Raw genomic sequence first — 21,002 nt, forward strand, 5'->3', positions numbered from 1 at the left:
GAAAGAGATCTAGGTGTCATAGTGGATAACACATTGAAATCAGTTCAGTGTGCCGCGGCAGTCAAAAAGCAAACAGAATGTTGGGAATTATTAGAAAGGGAATGGTGAATAAAACGGAAAATGTCATAATGCCTCTGTATCGCTCCATGGTGAGACCGCACCTTGAATACTGTGTACAATTCTGGTCGCCACATCTCAAAAAAGATATAATTGCGATGGAGAAGGTACAGAGAAGGGCTACCAAAATGATAAGGGGAATGGAACAGCTCCCCTATGAGGAAAGACTAAAGAGGTTAGGACTTTTCAGCTTGGAGAAGAGACGGCTGAGGGGGGATATGATAGAGATGTTTAAAATCATGAGAGGTCTAGAACGGGTAGATGTGAATCAGTTATTTACTCTTTCGCATAGTAGAAAGACTAGGGGGCACTCCATGAAGTTAGCATGGGGCACATTTAAAACTAATCGGAGAAAGTTCTTTTTTACTCAATGCACAATTAAACTCTGGAATTTGTTGCCAGAGGATGTTGGTTAGTGCAGTTAGTGTAGCTGTGTTTAAAAAAGGATTGGATAAGTTCTTGGAGGAGAAGTCCATTACCTGCTATTAAGTTCACTTAGAGAATAGCCACTGCCATTAGCAATGGTAACATGGAATAGACTTAGTTTTTGGGTACTTGCCAGGTTCTTATGGCCTGGATTGGCCACTGTTGGAAACAGGATGCTGGGCTTGATGGACCCTTGGTCTGACCCAGTATGGCATGTTCTTACATGATAAACAATACAGGGAGAGAATTCCTCAATCTAAATTCTTCCCTAACCATGAATATACCAACCAGATCCTGACTCAAATACAAATACAACACCATGGAAAGTTTTAACATGCAAGCACTCCCACACACATTCACAAGCATACCATATACATGCACTCCAAACCCTTCTCCCCCCTCCCTAAAAAAAAAAAAAAAAGTAATCCATTTGCTGCCTAAAAAACATACAGGAACCATAACTTTTTCCACAAGTCCATGAGAGTCATGTCTTGCACTCTTCTTCTCTTCCCATGCAAATTAAAGGGACTTAGAGTCAGCAGCCTAATTCCAGGACCTGAAGAACAAAGATGCAGACATCCCAAAAACATTCCAAGCACTAGCAAAAAAATTAACGCATTGAGCATAGAAAACAAAGAACATTACTTTGTACAGAGATATGATGAGAAGAAAATAAAGGCTGTTAACTCAGCCATTTGAAACAAAACAAAAAGCATATATTCCTAGCTCGGTGATCAGATTTAGTTTCTCCAGTAAATGCATGAAAATACAATGAAGAATAGTCAAAGTCTGCACCAACACATGACACAAAACAAGGGAATGGAACTGGTAAAATAAATACAAAAAATAAGCAGTGCAACTGTTTGAAACGTTTCCAAAAATTTGCAATCTCATCTGAGTAAGTTAGGAATTAGTTTCTCCACAGGGTTAACAAAAGTAAAATGAAGTGTAAACCAAAGCTCCTTACCAATTTTCATTACAGAACAAAGCAGTGCAGCTTGTAAAATGAAAAACAAGAAGCTGATAGTCTTGTCTGGTGAGCAAGAAAGTCAGTTTCTCTACCAAATGTACAGAGGTACAAGGAGGAACAAACAAAAGCCCTTCACCAGCAATACAGCTTGTATAATGGAAAAAAAAAAATCAGCTCAGCCATGCTCAACTGGCCAAGAGACTGATAATCTTATCTGGTGAGCAAGGAAGTCAGTTTCTCTACTATATGCTCAGAGACAAAAGGAAAAATAAATGAAGGCACTTCACCTATACTCAACACAACATACGGCAGTGTAGCTTTTAGAATGAACACAAAAAAGAGCCTGTACTATTCTGGCAAGCTAACCAGAAAACGTTTGTTCTCCTCCTTATGAGCAAAGGATTTAGCTTCTCCATAGGTGAAACACTTTAAAATGTGTTGGGAACTAGAGTGAAAATCTAATACCATGCTGGAACAGTTGGGTGTATAGGGCAACACTTCTTTGCATTGCGCCAGAACCTGTGCTGAACAGTCAAGAAAAAGCAAGAGTAAATTCTCTGAGGACAAGCAGGGTGTCAGTCCTCATGCATGGGTGACATCTGATACAGCCCATCATGGAAAACTTATGTCAAAGTTGCTAGAACTTTGACTGAGTTTCAATGAACATGCTCAGGCATACATTACACTATGCGGGGTCCCCTCAGCTTTTTCTTTTCCATGGAGCCTGGTGTTTCACGGTTGAGTCTAGTCTCTCTTTAGTTCTCCTTTATCGGGAGTTTTTTGCTGTTTTTTGCCCTGGCTTGAGCGTTGTCGAGATTATGTGATTGATGTGGAGTCCTCCCAGTTCTCAGGGTTTTCAACATTTTAGTAAGTTTCTTTTCAGGTCGAACTCTTGGGGAGGCAGTGTGCTCTGTGCCCACTGGCTATCAATAGCCACTACTGACGAATTTGATATTGCATCCCTTTTATTTCATGACAATATGTCCTCGTCAGGGTTCCAGCGGTGCCTTTAGTGTGGGAGAACTATGTCTACCTGATAGATGTGTTCTCTGCCTGGGGACATTACATGTCCAGGGTTGCAGCAAGTGCTCTCAGATGATCCGTAAAGGACGACGGGCCTGGTTGGAGAAGATGGAGAAGATGGACCAGCTCTTCGGGCTCTGGAAGACTGATGCATCAACATCGAAGGACCTCGGAGCCACACCGATGGCCATAGAGCCATTGACGTCAGTGGGGCAATCAGTTCCATTGGCATGAATGACTATCATGGACTCTGGAAATGAGTTATCAGATCAAAGACCTATTCATCATCTTTGACCTTGGCACCAAGGATTGAGGGAAGCCAAAGAAGCATTGGCATCAGTTCCATTCAATGCATGGTACTGGGCACAGGGATGCACCAGCCTTGAACACAATGCCCCAGACATGACCCCATGGTGAGGAGCACCAGTCCTTCATGGTTCCCAGGAGTTTGCCATGGCCTCCACAAGTCCTAATGTCCACCACCATCCTCCTCTTGGTTCCGAAGAGGGATCTGGTCATGCCTCCTGGATCCCAGTCAGTCTTGGTGTTTGCAGTCTTCGAGGATGAGCTGGAGAAGCAAGTGCAGCAAGCCATGGAGAAAGGTGCTGCAATTCCTTAATGTCTGTGCACCAACAGCACTGAGCCCAGCGCTGACTGTAATCCCTTACCTCAAGTGCTTCTGGCAGAGCTTCCTGCAGCATGCTGCATCCTAGGTCCTAGTTGAAACCACTTACACTTCGTGTAGCCCTTTTATAGACCATGAAGCCAACATTTCCTTTTGGAATTGACTGATGATGATGTCTCAGCTCTAGTATATAAGGAAGCTTAGTTCCATCAGCCAGTGTCTCAGCAACAGGTCCCCTGCCATGCATATCCTGTAGTATATGTTGCTACATTCCTATTCCAGCCTTGGCTTCTTCCAGCTCCTCGCCTGCTCCTTGCCTTGGCCTGTTCCAGTCCTTGTCTGTCTTCTCCGTGCCTTGTCTGTTCCTGCCCTTATCTTGCCTGCCTGTGCCTTGTCTCTTCATCCCTTGCCCCTGCCTCTCAGACACTTTTCTGGTTACCTGACCCCAGCCTGATTTCTGCTTGGCCTGAATCCAGCCTGGATACTAATGTGTCTGCTCTCTACCTGCCCTGATCTTGGCCTTGTTACTGATGCTGCCTGATCACACCCTACGGGACCCTTACCTATGTCCTGCCAGCCTCAGAACCCAAGAGCTTAATCTGCAGGAGGGGAAGAGTCTGGTACAGGTGCTGCGTATTCCTTGTCTCTGCGTGAGTGTGACTGCCTGCTGTTGGCAGGGGCCTAAGCTGGTTTGCCAGTATAGATTAACCAATCTTGCCACAGACCAAAGAACTCACAATCCATGACACCGTCACTCCTCGAGTCACTGCTTGGCTCCCTGTATGTGCGTATCAGAGTGCCACCAACACCTTCACTGGTGTCTGTGCCCAGGGTTGGCATCGATGTCCATCGGAGCATCGAAGCCATCACTGACTGATCCTGTGGTAATCCCCAGTTCCTTGGAGGAGGAAGCTCTCTTGGTAGCAGGATTGGTGTCAGGGTCCAAGCTCACTCAGGGGCCGATGCAATATGCTGAGTGCACTCTTAACGAGCAGTTAGACGCGGGTAAAATAGGCGCTAATCAATCCCCGAATGCAATAAGGGGATTAGCATCTATTTAACGCGCGTCTAACGCGGAGTGAATGAGAGAGCGCTCATCAAGTGCAAATGCATGTGAATGAGCTTATTACTCATGCACTCCCAATGCAAAAAGATAAATGTGCATCTCAGACGCACATTTATCGCTCAGATATTAACGCCTGCCTGGAGAAGGTGTTAATAGCTGAGGGCATTGAAAAGAAGTACAGAAAAGCTGAAAAAACTGCTTTTCTGTCCTTCTTTATTAAAGTAAATAAAATAAAATAACTCTGCAGACCGCCGAGTTATGAAGACCGATGCCGGTAAACTCGGCCTCGGTTTTCATAACCAGCCATCTGCCAGTAATGAAAATGGCCACCGATAAACTTGGGGGCCGTTTTCATTACTGGCAGTGAGGCAGCTGCGGCAGGTCGTGCTAGGAAGGAGGTGCTAAGGTCGCCTTTGGGGCACCACGTGTGCGTTAAGAGAGCGGGCGCTGACTGTTCAGCACCCGCTTTCTATGCGCCCTTATTGCATCAGCCCTTCAGCCAGCCGAGTCAGTTCCTATACCATTGGCTGAAGACTGAGCACTTTGGGATCCATCCCCTGTCAGTGACAGTTATGCGCCAAACACACTTATGACGTTTTCTGTAGAAAGTATCATTTTTTATTGAGCAATATAATTATTCTTGGGAGATGCTGGATGCCATTTCTCTGACAAACTGACCAACCAGTATCTTGTTGTATGAACTGATCCTTTTTTTATAGGTAAAATACAATACAGTACTAGATCAGAAATTCTTAAGTTGCATGACCACCTGGAGTATCATTTACATAGGTTATCATGTCAACAGCATAATTGAGTTTCCCTACATTACCCTGACCAGTTCTCCAAGTTGGGGCCCATTTACCATCACTCTTTAGATAATCCTTTGTTCTGTTAAAATCTTGCTGTTCAGGGCAATCGTTACATCTTAGACTGTGTTTACAGATGCCCCTGTTACCGATGCCCCTGTAATGACATTCTTGCCTGGGGTTCTAACTGTTGCCTTCTGCTCTTGTGACCCTATAATTAGGCATCACAAATTGTCGCCAGCTTCAACTGCTGTCCAGATGTCCTTGGAATTTCTCCAGGTCAGGCTCAGTAAGGCATTTAAAGTTCACCTAGCCAGAAAGGCTAAGCTAGCAGAGGATTCTGGGTCAGTTGCCGTCTCCATGTTGATCTCGAGCTCAGGCACACATATCACAGTGATGGTAATCCTTATGACCTCTGTGGGGAAGGCTCCTCATATGTTTCAGATGGTGCATCGGATGAACTTCCCTCCAACCCTTCTTCTTCCACAGGCAACATGAAGTCTCCTCTAGAGGATATCACCTTTGCAGGTTTTGTCTGGTTGATGGAGGAAGCCATCCCATTTACATTGGAGATTGGAGGAGGATACCTGGCTCAAGATGCTGGATATTTTCCAGCACATGGAGCTTCCTAAGGAGATCTTGGAAGTGCTGCTACTCGGTGACTCCCATTGATAAGATGGTGGACGTGATTTATCCCAAAGACTCCTGGATTTGACAAGTGTCAGGTGCACATCAATAAGCCATGGTTGAATCTGCTCTCAAGAAGGCCAAGCAACTCTGTACTCATTCCTCAGTGCCCCCGGGGAAAGGATCTGAGGGCCATGGACAAACTTGGTAGGAAGGTATTTCAAGGAGCTATGCTCATTGCATAGCGGCCTACCAGCACTTCATGGGCCAATACATGCAGGACATCCTGAAGCATATGCAGGAGGTGGCCAAGCAGCTGCTTCAGCAGCAGCAAGACACTGACCTGTCACTGGTGCACTTGGGGCCTGGAGTGCAGGAAACACAGGGTCTGTTCGATCTACAATGTTTTTGAGGTGGCATCAAGAGTCTCCACTGCAGGGATCAGTGCCCACAGACTCCCCTTGCTGCAGTCTTCAGATCTCCATCAGTAGGTACAGGAAAGACTTGCTGATGTGCCTTGCACAGGAGAGAATATCTTTGGAGATAAAGTGCATTGGCTTAAATTTGTGATAACCACACAGTGCTTTAGCAGCTGACTGCTGGCACTCAGGACCCAGGAGATCTTTGAGATCTGGTCCAAGGAAGTTTTCTTCCGCGCAAGGAGACACCCAACATCTCATTTCCTTCAGCAGCAGTAGGCTCTTCGTAGCCACCCAAAGAAGCAGAGGACTCCAAAACCCCTGACAGTGCTTCTTCAATTCCTGAGACGGAGTTTCGACTGGGTCGGCAATAGCGTAGCCAAAACCCTTGAACCCGTGATGTCGAACCTCCCGATTGGGGGCAGGCTGCGGTTCTATGTAAGCCAGTAACCCAGTATAACCTCGGACCTGTGGATTCTCAACATTATTCACAGAGGGTACAAATAACTCCTGGGGGAATTCTGCGCAAAAAAATTTAAAATTCTGCAAACTTTATATTGGTCAAAATAACACAATTTACATGACAGTCTTTAATACATTTTAAATTAATACAGAAAAAAGTTATTAATTAAAGATGCAGAATTTTAAATATTTTGAGCAGAATTTCCCTAGAAATTCACTGTAAGATGTCCATTCTACTCGCTCTCCCTACTCCCCTGGCCACTTTGTCCTCTCAAGCCCCAACTCCTCCATCTGCTAGTATCTTTCGCCTCCACCTCTAGGCTCAACTCCTTCCACTTTATTGCCAGTCCCAGACTTTGACCCTGTTCTCAGTATTGCCCCTCACACAGGCTCCCTCTGTCCCTCCCTCACTCACCCACATGCCTCCCTCTGTCTAATACAAATACACACACCCTCCTACAGGCTCCCTCATTCTCTCGCGCGCGCACACACACACACACACACACACACACACACGGCCCTCTTTCTTGCATACACACCCACACAAGCTCCCTTTCTCTCTCACACATACATCCTCATACAGGCTACCAATGTCTCTCTCTCACGCACCCCTTCACACAAGCTCTTTCTTACACATACACAATCCCTTCACACAAGCTAGCACCCTCACATACATACAATCCATTTTTTATACACATGAACTCCCAATCTCTCTCACACACATATACACTCCTTCACAATCTCATATAGGCTCCCTCTCTCTGAAACCCAGACTCCAACATCCCCTCCCATGCTCTCTCTCACACCCTCCTGCTTTCTCTCACCCTCCCCTCCCCCTCACCCCTTCCCCTCATATAGGCTCCCTCTCTCTGAAACCCACACTAAAGCATCCCCCAACTCTCTTACCTCCCATACTCTCTCTCACCCTCCCCTTCCCCTCTCCCTCTCCTCTTTCATTCACACACACACACACACACACACAAACACACACATTCTCTCTCACCAGGGTCTTCCATCTTCACCGCGAACAGCGCGCCATGGATTTCATCTTCACTACGAATGGAGCGCATCACGCAGCACACGCGAGATGCACTCCATTCGCAGCATGCCGGGGTCTCCTCTGGTATTTTCTGCGCAGAATTTGGCAATTCTACGCAGGGGGGGGAATTCTGCGCAAATTCTGTGCTCCGCAGTAGCGCAGAATTCCCCCAGGACTAGGTACAAATTAAACCTATTGGGTGCCCACCAGATCGCCGTCCAAATTGGGGAACGGTAGCACATTAGGAAGTGCTCATGTCAGAGCTGTCCTCCCTTTTAATGGCCAGAGTGGTTGAGCCTGTTCCACCAGGGCCAAGAAGGCAGGGATCTTTCTCCCAGTACTTCCCAATTCCAAAGAAACAGGTGAACTACATCCCATCCTAATCCTAAGGGCCTTGAACAAGTTTCTAAAAAGAGAAAAGTTCAAGATGGTTTCGTGGGCACCTTGATCCCTTTTCTGCAAAACAAAAAAAAGGGGATTGGCTATGCTTGCCCGATCTCAAAGACACATACGTACACATTGAGATGTTTCCTAGCCAGTGGAAGTATCTCTGTTTAGTGGTGGGAAAACAGCACTTACTGTAATGCATTCTCCTGTTTGGGCTAGTGCCTGCCATGTGGGTTTTTACAAAATGTCTGACCGTGGTGGCAGTGCACCTTCACAGACTGGGAATTCACATTTTTCCCCTATCTAGACGATTGGCTGGTCAAGAGCATCTCTCAGGCAGGGGCTGAAGGGTCCATGTGCTCGACCATCCGGGTGTAGGAGTTGCTAGAGTTTGTCATCAACTGTTCCAAGTCCCATCTCAACCCGTCACCTCAATTGGACCTGATATGACATCGGACCATCATCTCGATGACCATCGAAGCGGAGATTCAAAAGAGCCAGTAGGTTTCAGCATGGCACATGTTGAGACTGTTGGGCCACATGGCTGCAATAGTACTTGTTACTCCCTTGGCACACCTGCACATGTGGAGAGCCCAGCGGACTCTGTAGCTTCAGGCTATTCAGCATCTGAGTCACTCTGTCCCTCCAGGACGCTTTGGCCTGGTGGCAGAAAATTTCCAGTTTGGAACAGGGGGGTGTCCTTCTAAATTCCTCAGTTTCAAATTATCCTGACAATAGATACATTCACTCTGTTTTAGGAACCCATGTAGATGGGCTCAGCACCCATGGTCTCTGGTCTGCTTAGGAATATCTCTGTCAAATCAACTTCCTGGAGCTTCGGGTGATCAGGTATGCACTGTAGGCTTTCAGAGATCGGTTGTCCAACAATGTCATGTTGATCGAGAAAGACAACAGGTGGCGATGTACTACGTTAACAAGCAGGGAGGTACAGGCTCTTACCTCTTGTGTCAAGAGGCAACCCAGATATGTTCATGGACCTCTCCCACAGTGTGGTACTCAGGGCCATATATCTAGCTGGTATGGAGAATGGGATAGCGGATAGGCTGAACAGCTACTTTAGACCCCCTGAATGGTCTCTGGACCAAGGGTTGTGACCTGGCTCTTCCATCTCTGGGGATGCCTAGATGTGGGTCTCTTCACAGCCCCTTGGAACTGGAAGGTTCCTCAGTTCTGAGCTATGCACAGGATACATGGCAAGCTAGCCTCAGATGCTTTTGCCCTTCCTTGGGGCCAGGGTATCCTGTATGCATATCCTTCAGCTCTGCTAGTGGCAAAAACTTTGTAGATGCTCAAGGAGGACAAAAGGATTATGATTCTCTTTGGCTGAGACAGTTCTGTTTTCCATTCCTTTGTGAGTTGTCCATCCAAAAACAGATCAGACTGGGGACTTCCTCAGATCTCATCACCCAGGATCGGGGCAGGTTGCAACATTCCGACTTTCATGCCCTATTGCTCACAGCTTGGATGTTGAGAGGTTGATTTTGCAACTCCTTAATCTCTCAGAAGATGTGTCTTGTGTCCTTGTTGCTTCCAGAAAGTCTTCCACCAGAAAGTCCTATGGCCTGAAGTGGAGGAGGTTTTCTGAGTGGGATGAGCAAAAGGGACCTCGCGTGGTATAATGCATGCCTGAGCATGCTTATAGAGGATGATGTCATCTATGTGTGAGGAGTAACATCCTGCTGTCCTCAGAGGACATCTGTTACAGGTAAGCAACTGCTTTATTTTCATACTTTAGCTTTCCAGATTTCTGAAGAGTAGTTAACAGTTTCATCTTGTCAGTGAAGTTTCAAAACTTCACAATAACCTGGCAAGGCGTCTTTGTAGTTGGAGCACTGGGGCCTACTCAATATGCCCACTCCATTAAGATTGGGCTCTCCTGCACATTGACTCCCAGTGCCTCCGGAAGCCATGTTTCACAAAGACAGAGAAGAGCTTCACCCTGTATAGCCTCAGGCAAGCCAAGATTCCAGATTTTATTCCAGCAACTATGATTCTCCAAATCATTAAATTTGTCCTCAGGTATACGGTTCTTGTTGCACGGCTCAGAGACAGTAGAGAATCGAGGCAGTCATTATACTGCATAACCTTTTGTTCAGCAGTAGATATAATAACGTTATTATGTTTCATCGTATCATTCTGCTAGTCAAGGGAAGATTGCAACTTATTTATATTTATTTATTTATTTATTTATGTTTTTATATACTGCAGTATGGGCAGAAAACTGACCATCTAAGTGATTTACATATATAACATACATAATAAATAGGATAACATTACAAACAAATTAAGTACGTTAAAATACATAAATTTACAATATCAATAAGACATGCTGATAAAAATGTTATCTTGAGAACTATGTATGTAAGTCTGTTAACTAATTTTGTATGCTAAAGTGAAAAGGTATGTTTTAAGAAGCTTTTTGAATTCTTTTGTATTAGATGTTAAGTGGGTTTCTTCGGGGATGGAGTTCCAAAGAGTTGGGGCTGCTACTGAGAATGCTCGTCTACGAGTTAGATCTAAGTGTGCAGATTTTATTGAGGGTACCTGAAGGTTACATTTGTCTATTGATCGCAGTTGTTGAGTTGGTTTATAAATCTGTAGTACGGTGCAGAGCCATATTGTGGTTGGGTTGTAAAGTAGATTATGAATCATTGTAAGAATCTTATATGTGACTCGGTAGGATATTGGCAACCAGTGAAGATGATGTAGTATTGGAGTGATATGATCTCGACAGGATACATTGTATAATAAGTGGGCTGTGGAATTTTGAATGAGTTGAAGTGGATGAATAGTGGAGGCTGGGAATCCTATGTATAGAAAGTTACAGTAGTCTAAACTTGGGATGAGTGCTTGTGTTACGGATCGAAAATCTGATGGCTATAGTAGTAGTTTAAGTTTTCTTAGCATATGGAGTTTGTAGAAGGATTTCTTTACCAATGCTGATATGTTGTTAGACTTAGATAGTCTAGAATCAATAGCCATACCTAGATTTTTAATGTATGATTTTATGTTAGTGTTTGTCATTCAAAAGTGAAGGTTTTGGGCGGTTGGTGAGGTGAGTCAGGCATCGTGGATAAGAAAAGTAATTCGGTTTTTGCTGTGGTTAATTTTAGTCTGCTGTGGGATAACCAAATTTTTATTGTAGTTAGGTATAGATGTAATAGCGAAAATGTATTTTTCCAAGAATGGGTGAATGGTATGATGAACTGAATGTCATCAGCGTAAATTTTTAAAGATAAATTGAGTCCGGATAGTAAATGGCATAGTGGTAGTAGATATATGTTGAAAAGAATCACAGAGAGCGATTATCCTTGTGGAACTCCAGATCTGGTAGTATATCAGTTAGATTTTGACATTCCTATTATTATTCTTTGGGGACGTTCTGATATGAAGAAAGTGAATATTTGTAGAACAGTATCTGTGATTCCTGTTTGTTTAAGGTTTAACATTAGTATGTCGTGATTTAAAGTATCGAACACTGCCGAAATATCAAGCAGCACCATGATGTAATCTGTATTTGAGTTGAATCCTTTTAGAATGTTGTCAAATGATGAAAGAAGTAAAGATTCAGTACTGTGTCCTTTTCTGAATTCGTGTTGGTTAGCATGTAAGATATTGGTGTCTTGTATGTAGTCTGATAGCTGATGGAGTACAACAGATTTGATGATTTTGGCCATTGATGGAAGTGTAGCAATAGGATGGTAGTTTGATACATCTTGTGGGTCTTGGGTTTTATTCTTTGGTATTGGTGTAATTGATGTCTTTTTCAGGGATGCAGGAAAAATACCTTATTGACAATGAGGCATTTTCTATGTTAGAGAGAGACTGAGCAATATATTCTTTGGTATCCCTTAGTAAATGACCAGAGCAAGGATTGAATGGACTATTGGAAGGTTTAGATTATATTAGGATGTTAATTATATCGTTTTTATTTATCTTACTGAAATCCGATAAAGAACAGGTCGCTTGTGGCAGGGTCGAATTAGGAATAGGTAATGTGGCAAATTCAGTTAAAATATTTTCTTTTCAAAATGGTTTGCTGTGTTATTGCATAATTCATCAGTTGCTAATTGGGATGTATTATATGGTGTTGTCGTTAGACTTCTCACGATATTAAATAGAACTGTTAGGTTTTCATTGGCAGTCTGAATTTTAGATGCATGGTATTCTTTCTTTACTTTTATTCTTTCTTTTTTATATTGTTGCAAGTATGTATAGTATGCTTGTTTGCGTGCTGGTAACGGATTTTTTCGCCACCGACGTACTAAATTACGAAGTTTTCATTTGAAAGTTTTTAATGAATCAGAATACCATGGTGATGTAACTTTTGAAGTTTTTTTTTGTATGTTTTTAAAGGTGCTAAGATATTTATGCTCTCTTCTATGGTTTTATCCCAGTATGATAACATTGCAGTAGCATCAGAATAAACGTTTTGGTTTATTGTAAGTGTTATGGATTCAATAAATGCATCAATGTTAATATTTTTACATTTTGTTAGTATTTGATTAGTATAATCAGATCTAGAATTAGTGTTTTTCATTGGTTTGTATTGTTCAGATAGTTTTATTAGGAAGTGATCAGACCAGAGCACTGGTATGATTTCAGCAGCAATAGCAAATTTGATCTAGTGTTTCCCATTTTATGAGTAGGTTCATTAATTAGTGTTGATAAGTTGAGACCAGATAACACATCTATTAGATTTGTTACTGAGGATTGTGATTGTTGATTATTGAAATGTAAATTGAAGTCACCAGCAGTAATGTTGGATAGGCCACATGGTAAAGTTACAATTGTTTCTAGAAATGAGGATAAGTGGTTAGCAAGTATACCTGGAGGACTGTATATTAGACATAAGTTCAATATGGTGGTGGAGATTAAAATAATTTCTATTGAAGTTTCATTTTTTGTAATGATTTTCTTGCAAGGGGATAATGAGGATTTGTTGATAGCTAGTAATCCTCCTCCTCTTCGAGTGGGACGGGGTTGTGAGATGGGGATGAAACCTTCTGGACAGAGGTTGTTTAATATCTGTGTCGTGCTCATAAAGCCATGTCTCTGTTATAAGGATAAGCAACTTCTGTAGTTTATATCGTTTACTACCACGCCTGCCCGCATAAGCTCTTTTTATAAGGTCTCTGAGATCGCCTCCACAATAGTCCCCAGTTCCAATGCCATCTTATCTTCAGCTAGCATATTCTTAGTGACTCCAGTTCTTTTCTGCCTAGGTGACATTTCTGTGCATTTTTGATCACAGAGTTGTCCATACATAAGAAACAATATTATCCATCGAAAATACACAAAGTCCAGTTACAAAAAGAAAACTAATATATTGCCACTGACAGGAGACATTGACTCAGCTCTGCGTCATTGCCGGAAGTCTGAGGAGAAATTTCTATTCTCATTAGAAGGTGAATTTTAAAAGCATTGCTCGCATTAAAAGGCCCATATACACAAGTATGTGGGCCACGCATGAATAATGCGTATTTTAAAAGCCACAAATTATATGCGTATATGCGCAAGTTAAAACATATTGCTGTAAACAAAACAGTTATTCTCAAACATGTAAATCCCATCATTCATAGCAGCTGTAGCAGTATGCTGGAATGTGTTGAAGGGAATTTTTGTACCTTTGTTTATCTCACAAATAGGATGCAGCTTACTATTGTGTATTGCAGCAAAAAAGCCTGAGCCTGAGCTCAGATATGCTTGTGATTACCTGTGCCAAACTGTAAAGGACTGCTTTATTCTGTGTGCGCACACACACCACAGTAACTTCCAGTCCCAAATGGAAAAGACTGCTTAACCTTTGTTGATAACTTACGGTAACTAAATGGGAATACCTGCCTTATAATCATGTAACTCGGGCACCTTTCTGGGTTACCAGTAAGCCCCAGGACAAGTCAAATTAGTGCAGTTAGTAAGAGAGGTAATTAGGGGATGATCCATTCGTTGGCAGCCTCTCCCATTAAGGGTGCTAGAATGGATATCCTTTGCAGAGATTTTATAGCAGAGCTCCACTAAAAGCTCTGGGGGCAGTCTAAGATGGCAGTTTAAGAGGAAGGTTTGAGGTTTTTGCCTGAATTACATTTTTGGCCTACTTGGGGGGTCTGTTCTCCATCCTGCCTGGGATCCTTCAGGGCACGTCGAGGGCTCCACTGCTGTACTCTTCTCACAAGGTGCAGAATGGTTGCCAGGGACTATTTTGGCATTTTGAACTTTAATTGATAGGAACTTGCTGGACACCTGGGCCTTTCCAGGACTCAGGGAATGGAGAACCCTGTGTTCAGGTTGCTGAGGGATAGGGAAATCCTGTTCCAGAAGTGGTGGTGACCCATTGCAAGAGGCAGTTCTAGTGTTATTTCCTTTTTGAGAACCAGAAGAAGTTATTTTTTTTTAATTTATACTTTATTAAATTTCTTAAACATTTTACAATGCAAACGAAATAAAGAAAATTTTGATTTACATCATCAATTCTTCAAACCAGAAATACTTTCACTGCGGCTCTCGCAACATAGACAAAATGTAAATTCAAATACATCAGCCCACTTTATAGGGGAACCATCCAAGGAAATAATACATTAGAAGACAAAATCATAACATGATCTAATAGGAGATGAGCCTATATTTATTCGCCAGTTATTTACTCCCAAACTAGGGGGTTGTTACTATGTCCTGTCCACCCTTATCTGCAAGAAAAACTTCAAGGTGGGTAGGTTCTAAGAAAACAAATTTGTTTTTTTGGAAGGTAACCAAACATTTACAAGGAAATTTGAGATAGAAGGTGGCCCCAAGGGCCAATACTTTCTGTCTCAAAAGTAAGAACTATTTCCGCCTTGATTGCGTGATTTTGAAACATCTGGAAACACTTGCATTCTCTGATCACAAAAACTAAACTCTTTATTCCCGAAGTACTTTTGAAGTACCAGATTTTTTTCCTGTTCCAGGCTAAACACCACTATTAATGTGGCTCTAGACTGGATATCATCCACTGAGGCCTCCAAGAATGCTGTTAAATTAGGACTATCAGTAGATATAACGTCTATTTCCCCCTCTGGGGCTAATACTTCTCTTCCGCCTATCGGCTTCGGTCCATAAGCAACATAGGCAACTTAGCATAAGCAACATAGCGCTTAGAAATTCACCTCATCCAGGGAATTCAAGGAAGGAAGGAAGTTAGCCACCTCTGCACTGCAACTAGAAAGCAACCCTTTCTTCCCCAAATTTTAGGGAATCACACCCTAGGGAAAGGGGGCAATGAAAGAGATAGCCAGGGTCACTAGCCCGAAGAGACCAAGTTTATAGTCGCACTTGTGGGGTTACATACACATATATGCATACAGACCTGATGCCTTCATCTCCTATTTTGTCAGGCCCAGATTTAGCATAAGCAACATAGGCAACTGCAAAATTTTGAAGGTGCACAAATACACAAACCAAAGCGGAGCATGTTTTGTTTGCCTTAGGACGATTGGGTAAACAGTGGAGTGCCTCAGGGATCTGTACTTGGAGTGCCTCAGGGATCTGTACTTGGACCAGTGCTTTTCCATATATATATAAATGATCTGGAATGGAATACGACGAGTGAGGTTATCAAATTTGCGGATGATACAAAATTATTCAGAGTACGGTAGTTAAATCACAAGCAGACTGTGATACATTACAGGAGGACCTTGCAAGACTGGAAGATTGGGCATCCAAATGGCAGATGAAGTTTAATGTGGACAAGTGCAAGGTGTTGCATATAGGGAAAAATAACCCTTGCTGTAGTTACACGATGTTAGGTTCCATATTAGGAGCTACCACCCAGGAAAAAGATCTAGGCATCATAGTGGATAATACTTTAAAATCGTCAGCTCAGTGTGCTGCAGCAGTCAAAAAAGCAAACAGAATGTTAGGAATTATTAGGAAGGGAATGGTTAATAGAATGGAAAATGTCATAATGCCTCTGTATCGCTCCATGGTGAGACCGCACCTTGAATACTGTGTATAATTCTGGTCGCCGCATCTCAAAAAAGATATAGTTGCAATGGAGAAGTTACAGAGAAGGGCGACCAAAATGATAAAGGGGATGGAACAGCTCCCCTATGAGGAAAGGCTGAAGAGGTTGGGGCTGTTCAGCTTGGAGAAGAGACGGCTGAGGGGGGATATGATAGAGGTCTTTAAAATCATGAGAGGTCTTGAACGAGTAGATGTGACTCGGCTATTTACACTTTCGAATAATAGAAGGACTAGGGGGCATTCCATGAAGTTAGCAAATAGCACATTTAAGACTAATCGGAGAAAATTCTTTTTCACTCAACGCACAATAAAGCTCTGGAATTTGTTGCCAGGGGATGTGGTTAGTGCAGTTAGTGTAGCTGGGTTCAAAAAAGGTTTGGATAAGTTCTTGGAGGAGAAGTCCATTAATGGCTATTAATCAATTATACTTAGGGAATAGCCACTGCTATTAATTGCATCAGTAGCATGGGTTCTTCTTAGTATTTGGGTAATTTCCAGGTTCTTGTGGCCTGGTTTTGGCCTCTGTTGGAAACAGGGTGCTGGGCTTGATGGACCCTTGGTCTGACCCAGTATGGAAATTTCTTATGTTCTTATGTTCTTATGATTGCTTACTTAGCTTCGAAAGGGGGGTGTGCTGCTGTGGCACTCTGCCTATGCCACCAAATTTATATAATTGTATATTTACTTAATACCAATAGTGAAGCTGATTTATCTTGTATAAAATATAGTAATTGTCAACAAGCAGCAGTTCTTTCAACAAACTTGCAAGGCTTCCTTTCCCATTGAGAAATGGCTCCACATAGTATAGCTCACTGGGGGGGGGGCTTCCCCCCACTGTGCATCTGCCAGAACTCTAAATCTGCATAGCTTTTTACCTTGTAACTTTATACTCAGAATGTATCCCAGTTCTTTTCCTAAATAATAATTAACCTTCAGCACCGCTTTATTACCTGTCTACATTAATACTGAAAGCAGAATTTGTGTCCTCAAAGCAGATAGTCAGAAAGGATTGATCTTCCACCAAAGCTTTAAATTATCAAATACTGCTCTGCATGAAATTTCCCAGTCCATATCTCCTGCCATGTCTCCAACTACAATTAGCCTACCTTCAATGGATTGTTTGCTGGAATGTGGGCCTGCTGGCTAAAGCTTCATTACCTCACAACTAGATATTAATTGGCTTTTGTTTGAACCTTTTCAGTTCATCAGTGCTCTTCAGACCCCTTCCACCCCCTTCTCAGAACCCCCAGCCAATAATTGTCTTCAAAGCAGCTAATCAAAAGAACACTAATTAGGTAGCAGGTTATGTATCCTTTACTTTTTCCTAAGCCAGTTTGACCCTGTCAAGATCCTCTGATCTCTTGACACACCAAAGAAAAGCCTGTGGCACTGTGTCAATTAAGTATAATATGATTAAACCCTAATTAGAAATTGTATACAGTAATTGAATGGATAATTTGTAGTTATAAATGTTCCCTATTTAACTAATTATGTTGTTCTTTATGCCTACTAATCAACCAAATTCTTTATAACACCATACCCTTGTGTTAAGGCTTCCAACTGCTTTGCGGCCTCTCCTCCACCAGAGGACTCTGGTGAACCCAATTCTGAACTGCACTCTCCAGCACGTGCCTGGTTCCTAGCTATAGTCAGTCCTACAGTCTCTGTGCCACCAGGGGACCTCCAAGAGCTCATTCCCCTGGCTGGTCAAGCTTGTCTTGCCTGCCTGCACCACGCCCAGACCCCAATCCTTTTTAAACCTGTCTCACCTCTGCCTCAATGCTTCAGCATCAAGTTTTACTCAGATCCTTGCTCTAGCCACCCTTACCTTGTTGTCTTCTCTGGCCTTTTCGCTGTCTTGCTTCATGGCCTCTGGTGCTTCTGTCTATAGCCTTGACTTGTTTTGCTTTGAGGCCTTTCAGGTACCTCTGTTCCCAGTCTGCTTTGTGGCCTTTTGGCTTTCTGCTTTTGTCCTGTGGCCTCCTGGCCTTCAGCTCTGTTCAGGCCTAGTGCTGAGGTTTTCCTAAGCCTCTTCCTGATACTAGGTCTGTCTCTGCTTTCTGAATTCTGGTCTAGTCTGAGGCCTCCCTAGGTTTCTCCTAATTCTAGGCCTTTCCCTGTCTTGCCCCTCAGGGCCTTTCTGCTCTGTAGCCTTTTGGCTTTCCTGTTCCATGTTCTGTGTAGTTCTTGTCCTGTCCTGTCTTAGTCTGTCCATGCCCTAGTTAGTATTTTTCCCAGTGTTACTTTGTTTCCTGCTTGCCTTCATGCAGCTCCAGTTGGTTCCTGTGTTTCATTTCACTGTTACCTCCATGCAGCTCCAGTCTGTTCCTGAGTTCCAGTTCTCTCTTACCTCCACGCAGCTCCAGCCCAGCTTGCACTCTGTCCCTGAGCTCTGGTCCAGTCTGCACTCGTTCCCAAGCTTCAGTACAGCCTGTATATCATCCCTTGCTCCAGCCTAACCAGACTGCCTAGTCTAACTCCATTCTGTCCTGCCCTCCTGTGCCACTCTGGAGGTGTAGACACCACCCTTCCCCAACTCGGTACCCACAATACCTGGAATCCTCCTGTGACACATCCCCCCCCCCCCCCCCCCCCCCCCCGGCCTATTGTTTGCATTTATAGTAATCATCAACAGTATGATTTACTATGTTATACCAGATTTAACAAACCAGCTGGTTGTTGCTTCCTGAATTCTGGTCTAGTCTGAGGCTTCCCTAGGTTTCTCCTGACTCTAGGCCTTTCCCTGTCTTGCCCCTCAGGGCCTTTCTGCTCTGTAGCCTTTTGGCTTTCCTGTTCCATGTTCTGTGTAGTCCTTGTCCTGTCCTGTCTTAGCCTGTCCATGCCCTAGTATTTTTTCCAGTGTTACTTTGTTTCCTGTTTGCCTTCATGCAGCTCCAGCTGGTTCCAGTTCACTCTTACCTCCATGCAGCTCCAGTCTGTTCTTGAGTTCCAGTTCTCTCTTACCTCCATGTACTTTGAACATGCTGGCTGAAAAAATGTGTAATAAATAAATGATGATGATGATGACCCATAATGTCAGGGCCATAGCTGCATCACAGGACTATATGAGGCCAACCTCTATAGAAGAGATTTACCTAGCTGTGATGTACAGTTATCTACGTATTAAAATCCTATTATTGTTTGGCTTCTGACTCTTGATGTGACAGCAGAAACTGCTGTACAAAGAACGCATGTTGTAAGTAAACAACCTTGCTTTTCTACTACTTGGAAAAGTTGCCTTTCCATAGCTCTCGGTGTACTTTGCAGCATAGCTTTAAATACATAATATTGATATCATCTACTTCTATGCTTTTCTAGGTTGATCTGCCCAAAGAAACAATCTTAAATTTTATGTCATTAGAGGTGAGTAATATACCATTATTATATCCATTCCTGTTCACTCTTGAAAAAGATTGGTGCTAGTGTGTAAAGCTATCTTGAAACAAAAGATCTCAGATGACGTGATGGGTTTGTAGTTTTGTCAGATTCAACTGTGAATCGGTAGCTGCCCTTTGAGCCTGTAGAGTTGGGAACTGATTCTAGATTAATGATGATGCAGGTATAATTCTGTACAATGCCTGCTTGGTTAAAGAAGTGTCTGCTATAATATATGTCAATATATTATGCAGAGACAAGAGTTTATATATACCGTATTTTCCGGCGTATAAGACGACTGGGCATATAAGACGACCCCCAACTTTTCCAGTTAAAATGTAGAGTTTGGGATACACTCGCCGTATAAGACTACCCTTCTGTGTCACTACATAACCATACTGTATGTGGTACCCAGTATACAACAACCAGCCAATCACGGCAAGCGATGTACCTTACCGGCGATTGGCTGGTTGTTGTATACAAATCCTGCTTGGATTGGTCAGCTTTCCCTGCTTGCCCAGCCCTCCCTGTCTCCAAGACTATCAGAGCGGTAACGCATCCCTCTGGCCCACCTTTGTATCCTATTACCGGTACCTCCTTCTCTACCTCTCAGATCTCGCTCCTGAGGACTGCAGTGAAGCGGCGCAGACGTGCATGTGCGAGATCTGAGAGGCAGAGAAGGAGGTACCGGTAATAGAGACGTGAATCGGAACCGGAACCGGAATCGGTTCTGGTTCCGATTCACATCGTGGGTTTTTTTTCGTCCAGCACGATCGGGTTTTTTTTTTATCGGCTGTGCTCGAGCCGATAAACAAAAAACCCACCCCGACCCTTTAAAACTAATCCCTCAGCTTCCCCCACCCTCCTGATTTCCCCAAGACCTACCAAATTAATTAAATACAACCCCCACCCTCCTGACCCCTCCAAGACCTGCCAAATTAATTAAATACAACCCCCCCACCCTCCTGACCCCTCCACAAGATCTGCCAAATTAATTAAATACAACCCCCCACCCTCCTGACCCCCCCAGACCTGCCAAATTAATTTACTACTAGCGGGGGTCCAGGAGCGGTCTGGGAGCAATCTCCTGGACCGCTCCTGGACCCCCGCTGGACCACCAGGGACTTTTGGCAGGTCTTGGGGGGGGTCAGGAGGGTAGGGGGTTGTAGTAAATTAATTTGGCAGGTCTGGGGGGGTCAGGAGGGTGGGGGGGGGTTTGTTAGATTTTTATTTTTTTTTATATTCGCTCCATAAGACGCAGACATTTTTCCCCCCACTTTTGGGGGAAAAAAGTGCGTCTTATGGAGCGAAAAATATGGTAATTATTCGCCCTATAAGACGACCCCCGGCGTATAAGACGACCCCCGACTTTTGAGAAGATTTTCAGGGGTTAAAAACTCGTCTTATACGCCGGAAAATACGGTATTAAGGATAAGTTGTGTATCCTGTTAGACCTAAAAGGTTTTATTTTTGTCTGCAATCTTCTGGCTCACATCTGATAGTTAGTAAAATTAAGTTTGTATGATTTTCCTAGTGCAAACATTTAAAAAATGATACTTTTCAAATACAGAAAGAGTCATCAATGCTTCATGAAATTTACCCACTCAATGTGACATCCCATTCTCACGTACTGCCATTCAC

General features: G+C 43.3%; 1 protein-coding gene across 2 annotated transcripts in view; it reads left to right on the forward strand.

Moving 5' to 3' along the window:
* The window catches only part of EIF2AK4 (eukaryotic translation initiation factor 2 alpha kinase 4), a 546,008-nt gene that overhangs the window by 487,287 nt on the left and 37,719 nt on the right, over positions 1 to 21,002 (forward strand). The window contains exon 37 of one of the 2 annotated variants that reach the window (XM_029600187.1): positions 19,305 to 19,349. The exons of the other annotated variant lie outside the window; for it this stretch is intronic. Coding sequence (XP_029456047.1) covers positions 19,305 to 19,349 — 45 coding nt within the window. The remainder of the gene's footprint in view (positions 1 to 19,304; positions 19,350 to 21,002) is intronic. 2 annotated transcript variants of the gene reach the window in all.

The sequence above is a fragment of the Rhinatrema bivittatum genome, chromosome 4 (genome assembly GCF_901001135.1).
Source record: "Rhinatrema bivittatum chromosome 4, aRhiBiv1.1, whole genome shotgun sequence".
NCBI lineage: Eukaryota > Metazoa > Chordata > Amphibia > Gymnophiona > Rhinatrematidae > Rhinatrema > Rhinatrema bivittatum.